General features: G+C 37.8%; 1 protein-coding gene across 5 annotated transcripts in view; it reads left to right on the forward strand.

Moving 5' to 3' along the window:
- The window catches only part of LOC126762245 (semaphorin-5B), a 122,091-nt gene extending 103,666 nt beyond the window's left edge, over nt 1-18,425 (forward strand). For 3 of the 5 annotated variants that reach the window (XM_050478847.1, XM_050478849.1, XM_050478848.1), the window contains 8 exons: nt 13,463-13,670; nt 14,157-14,333; nt 14,409-14,552; nt 14,629-14,828; nt 15,374-17,196; nt 17,263-17,418; nt 17,560-17,762; nt 17,821-18,425. In XM_050478847.1, the coding sequence (XP_050334804.1) occupies nt 13,463-13,670; nt 14,157-14,333; nt 14,409-14,552; nt 14,629-14,828; nt 15,374-17,196; nt 17,263-17,418; nt 17,560-17,762; nt 17,821-18,066 (3,157 nt within the window). In that variant the 3' untranslated portion in view covers nt 18,067-18,425. The remainder of the gene's footprint in view (nt 1-13,462; nt 13,671-14,156; nt 14,334-14,408; nt 14,553-14,628; nt 14,829-15,373; nt 17,197-17,262; nt 17,419-17,559; nt 17,763-17,820) is intronic. The other 2 variants (XM_050478850.1, XM_050478851.1) reach the window with 2 other exon arrangements.
- The last annotated feature ends 524 nt before the right edge of the window (nt 18,426-18,949 follow it).

Raw genomic sequence — 18,949 nt, forward strand, 5'->3', positions numbered from 1 at the left:
TCTATGATAATTTCTTGAACAAACAAGTGTGTATGTAAACAAATATGGGTGTAATCAAATAAGGAAATAGTTTATTAATTTAACAGAGAAAATGTGTGTTTATTAAGCAAAAATAGGGTATACAATTATGCAAAGATGAGGATTTGGCGGCCTTAGTGGAACAGTTTAAAGTACAATTGGAGGGTTCAGGGTTCCAAATTATAAAAAGTACATATCATGTATGGCGACCGTCCTATGTTGACTTAGAATTTCGTGCAAATTTTTGACATAAATTCATGTTTAATCAAGTTCGTAAGCCGTTTTGAGGCTGCTTACATGTATAATCCTCTCATTTCTTGTGTAGCTTGAAGAGGAATAAAGATGTAAGGTGGAGCTTGAGTCAACATTGAGAAAAAGTTTCAAAACAGAGTTGCTATAGGCTGCAAAAAATGTTCGCTAAATTTCGCACAACTTTTACAGTTACTTTTTGCATACGTATGTATGTATGTATATACAAGTACGTTTAAAAATACATACAAGTTTCAAAATAAAATAAAATATTTTAAAATATCAACGTAGCTTTTCGCTGACTGCACACTTGCTGAATACCCTGAATAGTGTATAATAAGTTTGCCATGAAGTTTGAAACACCCAGATCGAAAAGTTGGAGGTCTTGTAAAATGTATATTATAAATGATAAACGTGATGAACTGAGTCGATTTAGACATGTCCGTCTAGCTGCCTGCATATACGCGAACTAGTCTCTAAATTTTTGAGTTATCGATTTGAAATTTTGTACAAGTACTTTTCTTTACAAGAAACTTCTCATATGTCGGAACCACCGATATCTGTTCACTATAGCATATAACTGTCATACAAACTGACCGATCGAAATCAAGTTGTAGTATAGAAAACTTTTTTGATTTGGCAAGCTATCTTCACCAAATTTGGCAGAGACGACTTCCGAACACAATGCTTTAAACTCTGCAGATATTATTCTGATCGGCTGACTTTAGCATATAGCTGCTAAACAAACTGAACGCACAAAATAAAAATAAAGATCTATTTATAGTATATCTTTTTATGCTATAAGAATTGTAGCTGTGTAGGGTATTATTGTATATATTTAGCTTCGTTTTTTGTGTTTTCTTGTTTTCGTAAGTTTTCTGCATTCAAAACTTGCTAACGCTGCTTATTCACCTGTTGAGTTAGTTTCATTGTTGACATATGTCAAGCAACTAATAACTTTGTGTATTCGCACTCGTCGTTGCTATCAAGCAGTGTGATAAAATTTTGCCAACAACAGCAATAAAATTGTTATCCAAACTGCATATGAACACCTTAATTTGTGCTTATACGAGTTTTTTTAAATGCATACATACATACTTACACACATTAATATTGACATTTCTGTGTGTGTTTGCATTAAATATGAATATTGAGTATATTAGTATATTTGCACAAGTGGCTTTCATAATTGTTGTTGTTGTTGTTTTGTTGCTTCTGATTATTTGACAATGGCGTTGACTGTGTGCTTGAATGCGCGTAGCGTTTGGAACCAACCCAAATACAAGTAAACAAATAAATTGAAAAGAATCAGGTGATTTCATACAAACATACATAAACAGTTGCTTGAGTGAGTGCGTGTGTGCTGCGTCAATTTCTTGTACATTCAAATTTAATCAACAGGTTTGAAGAGAGGCAAGGTCGTTGATAAGCGTGCTAGAGACAGTTGGTTTACAACAGCGTGTATATCTACAGAATAAAACTACGCGCTACTCGTACTTGCCAAAAAAGTTATGAAATTAACAGTGATATGGGAAATATATAAAATATACAATTTTATCTTCCCTTTGCTGTATAATTTGCAATGATTTCCTTATTTAGACACATTATTAACCACTTCAAAGTTGCTAGTCATTATTTCCTTTCCTTCGTCACAGAGTTATCACATGGTTCAGAGTGTGTTCTCAGATTGGTAGAGGTGAAATTACAATATCACTTCGGCCGAAATATGTTATGTAATAGGTAGCAATTCCTTTTTGTTAAGAAAGTAAGCGTCCACTATTAAAGGGCTATATTCACTTGCAAGTCAGAAAAAAACGCGCTTTTTAAATTTTTTTAAGAATAAAGTTCGCTTTTTGAGCATAAAAAAATTACACTTCAGAGTGTAATAAAAAAATCGAAATTATTTTCAAATATCTGATCGAAAGGATATTACCTGAAAAATACTCGTATATCTAAGAAGGTTGTCTAAAAGTTTCAAATTTCGGAAAAAAATTCCTTAAAGCGTTTCTTGAGTAAAAACTTGTAAAATTTTGAGAACCAATTAGACTAAGCTAAAATTAAGAGCACATTTTCAGATATATGTATGTATGTACATTGAATAAATGTTCCAAAAAAGTCAATTTTTTTAAATTTTGCCAGATCAACTTAAACTTTGGAGCATATTTTCAAATACATGTACATTGGAAAAATATTCCGAAAAAATCGATTTTTAGAAACTCAGAAGTGAATACATATGTATAACCTCTTGAGGTAAAATCGTGAGAACTTTCTTCATGACTCCACCACACCTTTTAACAGAAAGAGTCTTTTAATTGAATTAATTTGAGCTCGCAAGTCGTCGCGTCAGCATTAGAGAGAAAACAAATCTCTTTTTACAAACAAAAAACATCTCGTTTAGTTTTTTGGGTACGAAGTATAGTATAGCCAAATTTTTGTGTGTGTGAAAATAGCTGAAATTTTTAAGATTATCGCTGAGAAGTAGCGATAAAATAGTTGCTAACCAGTGAAATACTATCTGGGGCTTCATATTTATACCCATTTAGACATCCTAAGTTTTTTTTGTATCCGCATCTCTGGTAGTGTCTCCGCGAAAACCGCGGTAAATCAATTTAGACTGTTCAAAGAGGTTTGTGGAAATATTTTAAGCCTACCAGTTTGAGTTCTTTTAAAAATATATAGAATGTTGACCCCAAAAATTTCATTACAACAGCAGAAAAGCTGACATTGAAGGCAAAAAGCTCATTACAATAGGAGAAAAGCTCATTTTTAAGCAAAAAAGTTCATTTAGTAGGCAGAAAAGCACATTTCGAAGGCTAAAAAACTCATGTTAAAGACAAAAAAGTTTATTTCGAATACAAAAAAGTTCATTCCAAAAGCAGAAAAGTTCATGTCACAGGAAAAAATTTCATTTCGATCATCAATAAGAAATAAAGAAAGTCAAAGCTACTTCAGCTCATCTACAATTACGGGTCAAAATTTTAATTTTTTTCAAGCAGCTATGCCTGCTGTATTTTCATATTTGCATACACTTCACTCACTCGCTTCGCGCATGCGCTCAATTCCATCGCCATGCATTTCGCTTTTTATTGCAACACATTTTCTAACACCTCTACAACGGCCTTGCCACTGTTTCATTTTATTGCTATTGCTTTTCAATTTTAACATTGCAGCAATCGTGCAACAATTTGCGGCTGCTTGGCATTGGCAAACGCAACAACTGAAATATTTGTACAATAGAAAGGGCACATAGCCGAGATTTTTCAACAACAACAAACAAATTATACGTTTTTCGACGTTTAACGACACATGACTGCTTTCTACTTGACCACAAACGCTGCATAGCTAAACCGCAAGCGTCTAATGTGAAATCACACAAGACGATTGCCTGATCGGTGGACAACATAGACACTATATATATTATACATTTTTATACTTGATTTAGATATGCACATTAAAAGTAGCGAGCTGCGCTATCAGTGGGTTGCAACGCCTCTGTTTGTTTACCACAAGCGCCAAAATATAATAAAAACAAATGAAAATTGGAGGCAAACGTCGCGTCAAGTCTTACGAACGCAATAGTGACCACACTTTTTGTTGTTTTTGTTGTTGTTATTTATGTTAAATTACTATTTGGCGTAAAGCATACATATATGTATATACAATACAATACAAGCAGCGTGTTGGTGTAATGTACCTGTTTGCCTTGCAGTTGAATGACCGTCTTATGCCACAGACAACCAAATATACATATGCATACATACAGACAAATGAGTGAGGTGTAAGCAACAAGTTGTATGCGTCTTTCACTGGTATTCAATACATTAGGGGATACGACTTTGCTGTTTGTATATATATCTTTCTAAAAACATACATTCACATACATATATGCTTATATACATACATACATGTTCAGTTCTACAAATGGTTAGCTCACATTATATCCGCCTATGAAATGCACTTGTCATACTCACAACAAGCAACGATCCTTCTTCTAACGATTTCTGGTTTTTCTTTTTGCTTTTTTTGCTGTAAATAAATTTTGCTCAGCTGCGCACGCGCTGCCTGCTCTCCTTCTTTCACCTGCTGCATTCACTCGCTCACTGTCAGTCATATAAATTTCACATTTTTATTGTTGCTCAATGAGTTCGCGTTGTGTTTGCACGTCGTGTGTTGCTTTCAAATGCCAATCGGCTGCTCACTTCACCTTCAACATTAGCCGGACTTGGCAGTTACTTTAAGCTGCAGTTACTGTAAGTAGCAGCCACAGCAAAACAGTTATAGTCGCCATATAGTAGTTGGTATGCAGTCGCTGCAAGCATCCCATTCCGGATATGGAATTATAAATTTTGCACTTGAAATTCGCTCTAAATTGTGAACGATGGCGCACGATCGTTAAAAGGAATGCTGGCAATTACTTTCTGTATTGCAATTAAAGTAGTGCAAATGTAGTGGTATTTATGTGTTTGCGATTTAATTTGGATCGGTAGTAATAAACAGATCAGTAAAATAATGTTTTCATAAGATTTACCTCTTTTTTAATTATAACCACATTCCTCTTCAGGGGTACGACTCATCTTCCAGACCCATATCTCAGATACCACAGTGAGTCTTTGCGAGAATACGCCTAAATCTACATTATTCAGGAAAACCCTCTTGGAGCATTGGATCTATTGACCTTTCTAATCTAGTTTTATGCATAAACTGCACTGTCCATTCTTATTGAGCAGTCTTATGTTTAAAAATCTTATTTTCGATATCTCAAATATCCACCAAGACGGCTTCCGCTTTCCTTTCCGATCAAATACAAAAAGTATTCTTAATATAAAGATCTTTGCTACAAATAAAATCAGAAAATGCCCGTATGTCTTGAGTCAGCGTCCGAACCAATAATATTGCGGACTTTCTGTGTCGCGCCTCCGCTAGAATCTTCCTCAACATCACTGGAAGTGGCTCCACTTCTTCATCGTGAGGCATGTAGGCCGAGACTAGCCAGAGTTCTCTTGCATCGCCCTTGAGCCAAGCTGTCACAATGTTCTCATTGCCTAAATTCGTTCGTTGTAGACCAGCACATAAGCTCTGATTCTACGTGTACTATTGGCCGACAGAAGCTCCTGGTCTTTAGTTCAGCGATGCTGCAAATGTTCAGCTACGGCACTTGGATTAGGACAACACCAGTTCTGTTCCTTCCGAGACGATGTAAAAAGACTGGCGAGTTCCGTCTTCCCGTGCTAGAAATTAATCTGAAAAATCTCCATCCTCCAGATTTCTCGCCAGAAGTGCGAGTTTATTAGCAATACTCTCGAGCCGGTTCTCCTCCAATAACCGCTCGAGATTGAAGGCAGACTCAGTCGACGGATTGCAGTAAGGAAACATTTCCTTTATATGTTCTGGTAGCGTTCTGAAGGAACCCAGGCTAGTGCGCAAAGACGCATTGGAAGTGGAAAATACGATATTCAATCTGTATTATTTTTAAAAATGGGCGTAAAAATCTTTGATCTGATCCAGAAAACGCTATACAATAAAAATATTATAAATATCCTAGTCGCATAGCCTTCGAAAGCACAGTAGTGAATGGGCAAGGTTTTAGACAGTTTTTTTTTATTTTTTTTTTTGCAAAATTATTTTCTTAGACGCCTCGAATATGGCAAAACATTACAGAAACAGTGTTGTTGTGCGTTATTGCATCGTTAGAAAATCGAGCTTTAAGTTAGATCAAAGATTTTTCTATGTGTCTGTAAAAACTTGCAACGAACATAACCGAAACTTCAAATTAGCAAATAAAAACGTAACACAATTCTATAGTACAATATAGCACAACAACTTCACACCTCCGAACTGTGTCAATATCAACACTGAGCACTTTCGTACTAACCAATAACTCTGCACCTTCATTTCTGTTGTTTTTGTTTTAAAAATTTTAAATTCCATTTGCTACACCTGCTATCAACAAAACGCAGAATATAGGTCATGAGACATACATACATACACGTATTAGTTTCTGTGGCTGCTACCGTTGTCGTTCGGTTGTCATTGCGCCACATGCTTGCTGCGTGTAATTATCATAGCAAAACACCGCGCAAAACTTGACTGATGGCTGCGGTTATAGTGGCGATAGCAGTGCAATGCCATGCAATACGAAAAAATAATAATAAAGTGCATGTTAAAATTTTTTTTGTGTTTTTTGTCGAAAATTTTTTAAATATTTCATTGCGATTATCAATCAAAAAAAGACAAGTGCGGTAATAACAATAAAAAATCATTATAAACTTATTAAACTGTAATGAGTTAACAATTTTCGACACAACAACAACAATAAAACGCATTTAAAGGGCGGAAATAACAAAAATATATAAAATACGTTGCTCCACTAGCGCATAATACAAAAACAAAGCGGAAAATAAATTCTTTTAAAGCGCGCTGTGGCCGCTATGCGCCAGCAACTACACCAGCGCTCTTTGAAATGCCGCCAACTCAACGTTAAGCTGCAGCGCGATTTCGTTGTTATTATTTTTGTAGCAGTTTTGCTGTGGCCACAGTAGATTTATATACACATAACACTGCAATATTTGCTTTAAATTGTATTTTTGTTTTCAATTTACAGCATTTTTTCCTAATTCACACATTTCATTAATTTTTTTTCTATTATGTTTTTTTTACATTACGTGCATATATTTTTTTCTAGTTCACTTTTTTGTTGCAATCACCTAGCGCCAACTTGCAGCAATGATTACTATATTTTTGTTGTTGTCACAAAATATTTCACATTTTGATTTGTTGCTGCAATATACAAACATACAAACATGTAGATATGCCAGCTCATTGTTGTAACTGTTGTATTTGCTGTCGTGTGGCGCACGCGCACGACTTCGCTGTTGCTACGAACATATTGACAATTGAAATCGATCATTTTTTGAGCTCTTACTCAAGTGCCTGCTTACTAGCCACACGGTAGTTGTTCGTAAAGCTCAATTGCTGAGCAGTTGTCTTCAGTGTTGAATGGTTAGCTGGCGGTTGCATTGATCTGTTTAATCAATACTTTTTTGTTTCGAAATTTTTTTGATTAATTTGCCACAATAATTTGCCTTAATTATAAGCATAAATGTCTGGCGTTACACATTCAAGCAAAATATTTGAGTTGGTTGGTTTCTTGTAAAAAGAAAATCAGACAAAAAAAAAATTTACGAAAATTTATGGCGACTGTAGAACAAGAAAATAATAATATAACAATTTTCGTTGCATGTTGCACTTTTGTGAATTACAATTAATATTTAGGTTACTTAAATAAGTGAAAAGTATGGATGAGAAATTTACATCCATTTAGGAAAATATCCTTTCATATAATTTTAGAGTTTTGAAAAAATTTCGGATCATGTTTCAATTTAAAAGGTTGTGTCCACAGTATTTTGTGTCGATATGAAGCGTTATTTCTCTTACGAAAAAAGTGATTGTATCCATTATGTCAAAATTCGTGTTTTTTTGTTTTTTTTTAGGAATTTTCTGTTTACATTTTGATGATTTTGTGAAATTTACAATCTATTCGGATTCAGTTATCATTCAAATAACGTATTTTCATTGGTTGAAATATTTGAAAAAATTATTTTTGATTCATAAAAATAAATCAATACAAAAGAAAACCACAGATTTTGACATTATGGGTCCCATCAATTTTTATAAATTGGTGTTTTTGGGCTATCAGCTCAACCTCAAATAATTGAATCATGTATCAAAAGCGTTGCATTGAACGATGTTTTCGAGGTTTTTTATTTAAATTACTTAATTTTATATACAAAATAGCAAATTTCCTTCAACTGATCGCGAAATTTGAAAAGTGTATTTACTTATCCCAACTGAGGCTGCATTTTTGTCTAGTTTGTACGCTTCATATAATTTTGTGGCGAGCCTTTGATAGTTAACTCACAAAGTTCTTGAGCTGTCGGGTGATAGCAATGCAAATGATGTTGCTCTCAAGTTTAAAGAAAAATTTCTAGATACCATTTACGAGTTGACAAAAGGCTACCTCAATGTGGAAGCAATCTGGGCGGAAAAGAGCGGCCTAGTTGCCAATCCAAATAAACCTGAACCCTTCCCTCATTGGGGGTTCTTTGCCTCACACTGTCGAACAGGTGAAATACTTTGGTCTCATTCTTGATAGAAGGCTATAATTGAAGCCCAATGTTCAGGAGAATATGAGGAAGGCATTGTTTGCCAAACATTGCTGCTAAAGAGCTATTGGAAAGCGGTGCTATTGGGAAGTAGCCGTGAACATAGCTGGCAAAACCAGTGCTGTGAAAGTTGCTCAGACTCTGAGCGGCTGCATACATTAAGGGTCCCTAAAAGTGACATTCCGAAATTCTCTCTCTCTTTGATAACTTAGACCACTCGCATATCCGAAATAGTTTGGGTGATAACAATCAGACTTAAAGTCTGAAAGCAAATTTCATATAAAATTAATTTAAAAAATAATAAGTTAAAATTCGACAAATTATAAAAGTTTTTTTTGTATTAAACTATTATAAAAAAATATTTACTTTATTTTTCTTTTAAAACATTCTCTTTGAACTTTTTTTTACATTTAGTTAGATTCCATTAAAAAGTAAATTTAAAACATTTCCATTCTTTTCGCGCACTTTGTTACCTGTAATTGTCATTTCTGCTAGTTTTTTAGCCGCCAGCGATGTATGCAAAGCGTACCAATGCACTTCGCTGTGATTGCTGCGCATGCGCGACCATTGCTTTTAATAGCTGCAGCATAATAAGCGCAATGCGTCTTACAACAGCATTCGGTTCAATAGCAAAATGAATTGACTGTAAAATATAGTTAGCAAACATAGTGCATAGCGTGTAAAAGTAACAGTTACAGTTACAACAACAGTAGTCAACAACATTGACAGACTAGGAAAGAGCTGACAAGCAGCACTACTTGTTTAAAATTGTGCGCTGGCGACCTCAAGACGCCGGCTATATTTTGAAACTACGATATTTTTTTGTATATATATATTTTTTTTTTATTTTTTTTTATATATTTTTTATATTTTTTTTTTTTAACATATTTTTAGTTATTTTTTTATTATTATTTTTAATTTTTCTTTTATTTTGTAAATACATATATATTTCACTTGTGGTGCCATGCAATATGAAACGGTTCACTTTGGCCGCCACGTGTAGGCGTTTGCCTAGCGCCTTGATGGCGGCATTCTTTCATTACTACCGCTGCCGTAAAACACCGACTGCAGTTGCTAACTATTGTTGTTGCGCCCCAGCGACCTGCCACTATTTGGCTGGCCTTAACTGTTGCGTCAACCAATCGCAACGCCATCGTCACCGCCGCCACCGTTGCCGCCTCTCACAGCAACCGCGTGCTGCCAAATCAACCGCTTGCAACATGTAGCATTGCAATTTGGCCGCAGGCGCTATTTGTTAGCTGCTTGATCGTTGTTGATTTGCAGATTTGCTGGCGTTTGCAGCCAACTTAACAAGCAACAAAGCAGCTGTTATTAGTGTGTGCTTGTTATTGCTGTTTTGTAGCTCGTGTTCCGCATGTTGCAGGTTGCCGCATGCACGCGCACTCTTACGCATAAATTTTGCATTCGCATTCGTAATTAAACGGCGGCTGCCAGCGTAAGCGAACTGTCATACAGGCGCGCGCACGCATACACACATACATACAAACAGCCAGACAGGCATGCGCGGCTATTAAGACGTTGCAGCAGGTGCGGAAAGGTTGACTGCCGGTTGGTCAAGCAGTGAGCGTGCGTGTCAGTCAGTTAGTAAGCCAGCGTTTGCGGCGCACAAAAACAATAACAACACTTGGCGTACTTCTTTGCTTTGCAATATTTGCCTTGCATATTTTCGGTTTTATTAAGTTTTCGGCGAAAAAACTACTTAATTTCGGGTTATTAAAAATGTGTGGCACAAACATTAAGTGTGGCAGTTGGTCGCCACACATATGCGCGCACACACAAGCGCATTTTTGCGTTAAGCGTTCTGGTAAGCTGTTTTCGTTTTCTGTTATTTTGCATATTTGGTCGGCTGCAAATGCACGGCGGCGCGTGACACACTTGTTGACGCCTGCGCAATTGCATTTCTCTGGAATATTATGATTATTTTTAATGCTTAGCCAAACATGCTGTTCGGTTGGGCAAATATACTTGCTATATTATATGAAATATATGTATTAGAGCGGCTTGAATTACAGTGAGGAAAAAATACGGAAAATCGTGTATGCGAATGTTTTCGTATCATTTTGAACAACTTTTCCTAAGAGACTATAGTTCTAAAGCCAGTTTCGAGCCCGCGATTTTTAAGGCGATGTTTGCGGTAAATGTTCTACGAATTATTCTGAACAACTTGTCCTAAGGGACTATAAGTCTAAACTCGGTTTCGAACCAACAATTTTAAGGGCGAAATTTTTTGGAGTTCATAAAACTTCGTTCGTCAGTATTTGAGAAATCCGAATGAAATTTATTACATAGATGCACTTTGATATGCTAATAATCATTTTTCGGAATCAGTCAGCTCTGACAACTATATCAAATATCTCCCATACAACCAATCAGTCAGATTTTTTAAATTTCGCCTTAAAATCGTTTAGTTTTAGACTAATTTTCTTTTAGGCAAAGTTGTTCAGTTTGATCCGTAACACATTTTATGCATTTATTATTCTATAGAAAAAAATCGACCCGCTCTAATGTACATATATGAATTACACTCTTTATAAATATTAACAAAAGGATTAGCTTGTCTTAGCTTTTTGGCTAAAAACGCCACATTCTCAATGCGTTCGTTAATTCCAATTGGTTAGGTTTGGCGCATGCCACCCACCTTAATGCCGTATTAACGGCGTTACGCTATGAGTTATGTTATTAAATTTTAATTTTTTTTTGTGCAATGCAATAAATATTTGTACGGCACCTTGAAGGCGTTAATCTGTGCTCAGCTACATACATATGTATATTTATATTTATTTAAACAGCAAATTTAATTTGTAATTTGCTGGTGTGGCAACACCTTTAAATAAGCAATTCGATTTGTAACGAATTAAGGTCAGACACATTGTTCAACTTTGAATGGCAAAATTTTGCCAAGCCGTTGGCAGGATTAGTGTTAAATTACTTTAAAATATTGATGCGGGCAGCAGATAAGTAGATATCAGCGAATAAAAATTCGGCCTTCGATACGCTAAGTTGAATTGAGTCTTAAATATTACTCTGAATGAGAAAATACTTTGCGAATACTAAAAATAATAATTATTTTTAAATGACATGTCTAAGCTATCAGTACTAAATATTTTACTTTACATCAATTATTTTTTATAACACGCACTTTCTTTGCCCTATTACCACCGCTGATAGCCTTAAAATATTCGTATACTTTCACATGTTTTTTTCATGCTTTTATCATACTTTTTCATAGAGCATTTTTAGCAAACTCAATCATGTTTTAGCTCACCGAACCGCGTTGACTTCGTCATAGAGCTCGTACAACTAATGGTTTCATTTTCTGCGGAATTGCCATTGCTAAAAGTGTACAAAACTCTTTCTCCAATACTCTAAGTAAGAATTGCCATTGCTAAAAATGTACAAAACTTTTTTCCAATGCTCTAAGTAGCTTCTCGTGTTCTGCTTTCATTACTCGTGCCTGTTTTGTACCGTGATATATGTATGTATAATATAGTTGTATGTCATGACAGCCGGGTCTAGAAAATTTAAATAAATTCAGATTTTTCCCCAGAAATGACTACTAAGTCGACAAAATTCTTCAAAATTGAACTTGAGGTACTATAAATTTTTTTAATTTTTATTGGTTGATAATAAATCTGGCTTGCAAGTGACACACATAAGACATATAAGTGAAAGACATGAGAACTGTATGAATCTCAAATTCGTCGAGCAAAATTATGGTACATATTTACAAGGTAAAGAACTACAGATGATAAAATATTGCTAATATGGAGAGCTTAGAGATGAGAGTTTTAGTGCTTGAGGCAGAAGGGCGAACATCTTAAAGGAAGACAAAGCAAGAGGATCTAGAAAGTATTTTCGAAAATAGGGTGCTTTTCAAACTCAGCGATGCTTTCTTGTCTTTTTTATGCCCTGAACAAGATAAATTAAGTTTGTCACGATGTTGTAACATACAAAAGGGAACCTCATATACATAACTTTTAAGGTATATAGGTATACCGTCATGACCGTCTTTCTCTCTGTTCGTCCGTATACATGCGAACTAGTCGCTTCCTTTTTGAGATATCGATCTGAAATTTTGCACACGCCGCTCATTTGTTGGAGTCGCAGAAATCGAATCACTATAGTATATAGCTGCCATACAAGCTGAACGATCGGAATCAAACGCTTGTATGGACAACTTTTGTATGTGACGAAATATCTTCACGAAATTTGGTACGAGTTATTGTCTAAGATAACCGGGTAATCTCCGAGGAAATGGTTTACTCTAACATATGGCTGTCATACAAGCTGAATGATCGGAATCAAGCGCTAGTATGGAAAACTTTTTCATTTATATCTCCACGAAATTCGGCATGAGTTGTTACTTAAAATAGTGGTGCAATCTCCGAAGTAAAAAATCAGATCGGTATCAAGTTCTTGTAAGGAGTATTTTGTATTTGTGAAGCCTCAGTGCCTGAAGTTAAGGTTTCTTCTTGTTTTCTTCTAACTTTTTTTTTATAATTTATATCTTCACCAACTAGCCGAAAAACTTTGGAAATTATGCAATCAATAATTTATAATCAAATTAGTCTCGTAAATTGGTTTTTATATAATAGAAAAAAAATAGAGATCAGTAAAAATTTGTATGCCTTGCAAATCCAGCTTTTTGTGGTAATAATTTGGTATTTTTATGCACATTTGCTCTACTTTCCCAAATCTACAACATACAAGTGTACATACGCACAGTTATATTCATGGTAATATTTGCTTTGATTCGTTTATAAACTTGTTCACTTCAACAACACCTGATTAGAATTAAAAGACATAAAATTAAAAGTGCCCAAAAGCCATCACAGCCACTCTTAAAACGCATAAATCCCTCAAGCATGTCCATATAAACACATTAATTTTTTTCCAACATATTTTCTATTGCACGAAACCTAACAACCACACACTTTACGTTGACTATTTCGCATGAAATCCAAAAATAACCAATTATTTTTTTACGCTTTTTCTCTGCGACATATTTACAGCGACTCAATTTATCGCATGTCCTTCGATTTGGAGCCACTGGAACGTGCCGTTTGGGCAGCGCCGCCCGAACAGATCGGCATTTGTCAGGTAAAAGGCCAGTCGGAGCGTTTGTGTCGCAACTATGTGCGCGTACTGCAGAGCTACGGTGAGAATCAATTGTACGCGTGTGGGACGAACGCCTTTCAGCCGCAATGTTCATGGCGCCAGGTTGGTACTCAGACACATATGTGTCTTAAGCAATAAGCGAAAAACCACAACATATTCACACCAAAAAAAAAAACACAAAACAAGCGCACAAGCTAACGACAATCAACAACAATCAACGCAACCAGCAATCAAGCAGCGTTGGCATAAGTGCACAACAGCAAAATCTAATAAAATATAAAAAAATCGCATAAAAAACAAAAACAATTCGAAATGAATAACCTGTGTAATAAACATTAACAGCAAATATTAGCAAGTTGCAAGTTGCATGTAAGCTGGTGGGTTTACTAGTTGTTGCTTGCTGCTTTGGCTTGTCGTTTTGTTGTTGCGCTTTACATGCTTGATTGCTGGTTGCGCGCGCTGTATTAGCTGTATTTGCTTAATTCACGCGGCAATCAATAACTCATTGCATTTCGTAAGCACTTTGCTTGTCTTGTGCTGTCACTTTGCATGCTTTATTTCATTTACTTTGTTTACGTTTGGCATTAGATGGAGAACCTTACCATTGTGGCCTATGATAACGGTGTGGGAAAGTGTCCCTTCAATCCGCAATCAAGCATCACGAGTCTAATGTCCAGCACGGATAAAATGTTTGTGGCCACCGCAACAGATTTCTCAGGTGGCGATCCGGCGATTTTGCGCACCGAAGTGCAGCCGAAGAAAATCGTAAGTTCGTTGAGCTAGACGAATGCTTAAAGAGTATTCTTAATAATTATTACTTTTCTCTCAATTTGCTTGCAGTTCGGCTATCGACACATTGTGCGCACACAACAGTACAACAACAATTGGCTGAATAATCCACATTTTGTGGGCAGCTTTGAGGCGGGCAACTTCGTTTATTTCCTCTTCCGCGAGCCGGCTGTGGAGTATAGTAGCTGGGGCAAGGTGAGTGCTGAAGTCGAAACCTATAAAGTGGCATATCTTCAATAAAATTAACTTTTTTTCTGTCTTTTGTCTGCAGATTATCTACTCGCGCATTGCCAGAGTTTGCAAAAATGATGCAGGTGGCGATCAAATTTTGAAGAATAGTTGGACCTCCTTTGTTAAGGCGCGTTTGAATTGCTCGCTACCCGGTGAATATCCATTTTACTTCGATGAAATACAGGGCATGACGTACTCGGCCGATGAGGATGTGCTATATGCGACCTTTGCGACACCAGCGTAAGTACAGTTACAATTTCTTAAGTTCTTGACATTTTGTTGGCGTTTAGCGTTTTCCTTTATGAAACCTTCTATGAAATGTGTTTTTTACCGATGAATGATTACAAGGTGTCTTCAATAAACGTTAACATTATCTAACCTAACACACGCCAGTTGCGTTGTCCTACACCAGCCTGTTCTTTCGCGAAGACTCTGCCATCTATATAGTCCATTTTTATTAATGAGAGATGATGATCTGGAAGAACAATTCTTCCGATATCAATAGAAGAGCTCAACAGCTTAATATAATCTTGGTTTAATTGCGCTCTTGAGATGCTTTATCAAGATATCAAACATTCTTGAATCAACATATTCCATACAGACATTTGTCGCTTTCATTCTTACCCTACTTCATCGAAAGACCATTTCTTGCGTCTACTTTTAGATAATGTTGATAAAAATTTCTAACTCACCCCTAACCTAATTTGGGTTATACCCCCAACAAAAAACCTTCTTTATAATTAACAATTAATTCAATAAATTTGTCCTTAAATTTCCTCACGCAGCAATAGCATACACGGTTCAGCAGTCTGTTCCTACAATCTCACCTCTATAAATGCCGCATTCGATGGTCCGTTCCGTTATCAGGACTCCGCCGATTCCGATTGGCGCATCGTAGATATGCCACATCGCAGCCAGTTCCAGTGCGAAACGCCAGCGCCGGACATGCGCTACAAACGTCTGCTCGAGTCTTCGAAATTCCAACTTATGGCACACGCCGTGCAACCGATGACAGAACAACCATTGTATTATTCCAAATGGGAACGCTTCCAGCACATTTCTTTGGACACACTACAAACGAAAACCGAAAAGGTGCATGTGCTGTTCGTGTCGACCGATGACAAGCGTATTAAGAAGCTTTCCGTGAAGCATCAGCTCGAGGAGCGACGCGCGCAAACTTGTCTGATTGAAGTCTGGCAGTCGGCGGAGTATAATGGTGCGGACGGTGATATTTTGAAAATGGAGTACTTGAAAGTTACAGAGTCGCTCTATCTTGGCACTGAGCAGGCGCTAATACGCATACCGGCGCAACGTTGCAGTCGTCATGTGTCGCAGAGCAGCTGCTTAAACGCTATGGATCCGTATTGTGGCTGGAATGAGTTGATTGAGCGTTGCACGCCACAAGAGCTGGTACAACAATTGAATAAATTCTGGCTGCAACCGGACACTTTGCAGTGCCCCATTTTGAATGCGCCCATCGATGGTGCTTGGTCCACCTGGTCGGAGTGGTACAATTGCAAGAAGCACGGCGATGATGATGGTAACTGTATGTGCCGCACGCGTGAATGCAACAATCCACAACCGCAAAATGGCGGACGCAGCTGTGATGGCATCACCACGGAAGTAACAAACTGCACCGTGCATGGTGATTGGACCAACTGGTCGGAATGGTCTGCATGCTCACAAACTTGTGGTATCGCGGTGAAAACACGTCGACGCACGTGCGGCAATCCAAAGCCAGCGCACGGTGGACGCACTTGTGTGGGTGATGATCATCAGGAAATGTATTGCCGCCATTTGCCACCTTGTCCCACGCCCAAGCTACAAGCCATCGACGGCGGCTGGGGTCCATGGGGCGTGTGGAGCGAATGCAGCACACAATGCGGTGGCGGTTTTCGTATACGACGCCGTGAATGCAATGACCCGGTGCCACAAAACGATGGACAGGAGTGTCCTGGCTGCGCTATCGACTATGAAGTCTGCAATGTGCATGCCTGCCCCGAAGTGAAGAAGTTGAGTTCATGGACACCTTGGTTGGTGGAATACAATGACAGCCGCAAGAGCACCGAAACAAGTGGCACATTTGTTGAGCGCCGCTTTAGATACGCCTGTCGTGGCAGCAGCACAGATGTGAATAGTTTGCGCATAACACTGGCTAAGGAAGAGACGCGCACTTGTCATGCGGATGGTAGTTGTCAGCGTCATCATGAAGTTTATGGCGCAACGGTAGCGTCAGCGGGCTCATCTGCAGTATTCGAGGAACGTGAAGAGCATAGTGAGTGGGGTCCTTGCAGCGCTAGCTGTGGCGGCGGAATGCAATATCGTTTGCACGATGGCGCCGGCAGTGGCAAGCATCGTGGACGTCATGCCACACAAGCGCGCGTCTGTAATATACAAGCGTGTGAAGAGGCGGCGGTGGTGCCAGCGACGAACCTCAATGAAGTGGTGCAGACACATGAATGGAGTTGCTGGACGGATTGGTCGCCTTGTTCGGTTACATGCGGCATGGGTTTAAGGCGACGTACGCGTCGTTGCTTAGGCGGACACGACAAACTGTGCAGCGGCAAAGCGATCGAGGAGGAAAAGTGCGCCATGGCGCCTTGTACTGGTAAGTGCAGCACTGTTATCAGTTTCGTTTTGCTTAGTAGTTTGACAAACTTTCTATTGCTTACAGACTTTATTGGCTGGAGCACGTGGAGCCCCTGGTCGGAATGCTCAAGTGAGGGCATACGCATCAGACATCGTAAGTGTATGGTGGATGTACCAACAGCGGCCGAGTGCCGTGGTGCAGAATTCGAGAAGACCGCTTGCGTGCCGAGCGAATATGAAGGTGCGTTTCAAAACAGTAAAGTAGACGCCTTTAAGCAGCTTCTACTTAATAAAATAATTTGTTATACTGTGCTGTTAAAATTGTCTTTCCAAAGTTACTCGAATCGCTCATGTTTTAATTACACTTCCGTCTCTCTTGCAGCCTTGCGTCTTAGCTCCAGCACCTCCTGGCCATGGATCATATTACTCTGTTCCATAATCTACATCATCACCATAATTGCCACATTCTATCTGACAAAGCGTTTCATAAAGCCCGTCGATTTGGCGTTGAATAAGAATAACACGCCGGCAGCGCCCAGCTATGATTCCTATGCCAATCAGTATTCCAGTCTACCCACAAAAGATGTAAGTTACCATACATACGCTCAAATCAAACACAACAAAAATAATTTCTAAATATCAGCAGTCTCTCAATTTGCAGATCTACGAGGTGCGCCCGAAAGTGAAGCGACAGTCCAGTTTCAACATGTGCTCACCATCGCCATCGAAGAGCTGCAACACTGGCACGCTGACGCGCAACAATATGGCGCACAATCATACGCCCAAAGTGCTGGCGAAGACCTACAATGACTGCGAGACGGGTACGTTGAAGCGAAACTCGCATCAGCTGAATAACTATCGCTCGAATATCGACGATGAGAAGTTCTAGTGGTGACAAGCGGAACTTGCGTGGAGCGTGAAGAAGCAGCAGCTGCAAATACATGCCCGTGCTGTTGCCTAGTGGGCGCTGTGGGCTCTGGAGCTTGGTAAGCTTGTGTGCCTTTCATATGAAATTAAGTAAACTCGTACCTTTGGTCGCTCAAATGTGCTCTACGCTGCCTGGCAGCTAATTAAGACGCGTCTTAAGCTACACATGCATTTGTATGTGCTTTAATTATATAACTAAAGTAGTTCTTGTGAACATGAGACTCATCGGGGAACATTGCATAGTATCATTTTGTGTGCCATCAGAGCGCTAAGTCTGCCACAAAACAGTAAAGGATAGTAATTTAAAGCAAAAATTAAAAATAGTAATTCAAGTAGCATATTCAACTCGAATATGTTGATTAGAACATTGATCTACAGTAAAGTAATATATTTTTTTTACAATTGTTGTTGTAAGTGCTTTGCTAACTTCAATTTCGTGCAGTGAAGTGCATTTAGCGGTTAAGCCAGTATTGACTCATATTGAGTGCCTATATTTTTATAATTAGCATATAATTAATTATGTGTATGTGTATGTATTTATCAAGTAGTTAAGCTGTCAGTTTTAAGTACGTTCAATTTAATTATATCTTGCTACGCAACGATATTGTCTAGGAAACAATTTTAGCTGCCAATTTCGATTTTTTTTTATTTTTTATATTTGGAAACTCCAGTACAAAATATCACAAAATTTTCGGTTACTATTTATTTACGAATGGCTATGTCCATTACAAGTTGTGTGTTAATTCATTTCCATTTATTTGAATATTTTTTTTTCTTAAAAAAAAATAATTCTTTAACAAAATTTTATTTATGAATTCATACACTTTATAAGTTTTTCAGTTTTT

Source organism: Bactrocera neohumeralis, chromosome 6 (assembly GCF_024586455.1).
Source record: "Bactrocera neohumeralis isolate Rockhampton chromosome 6, APGP_CSIRO_Bneo_wtdbg2-racon-allhic-juicebox.fasta_v2, whole genome shotgun sequence".
In the NCBI taxonomy this organism is placed as follows: Eukaryota; Metazoa; Arthropoda; class Insecta; order Diptera; family Tephritidae; genus Bactrocera; species Bactrocera neohumeralis.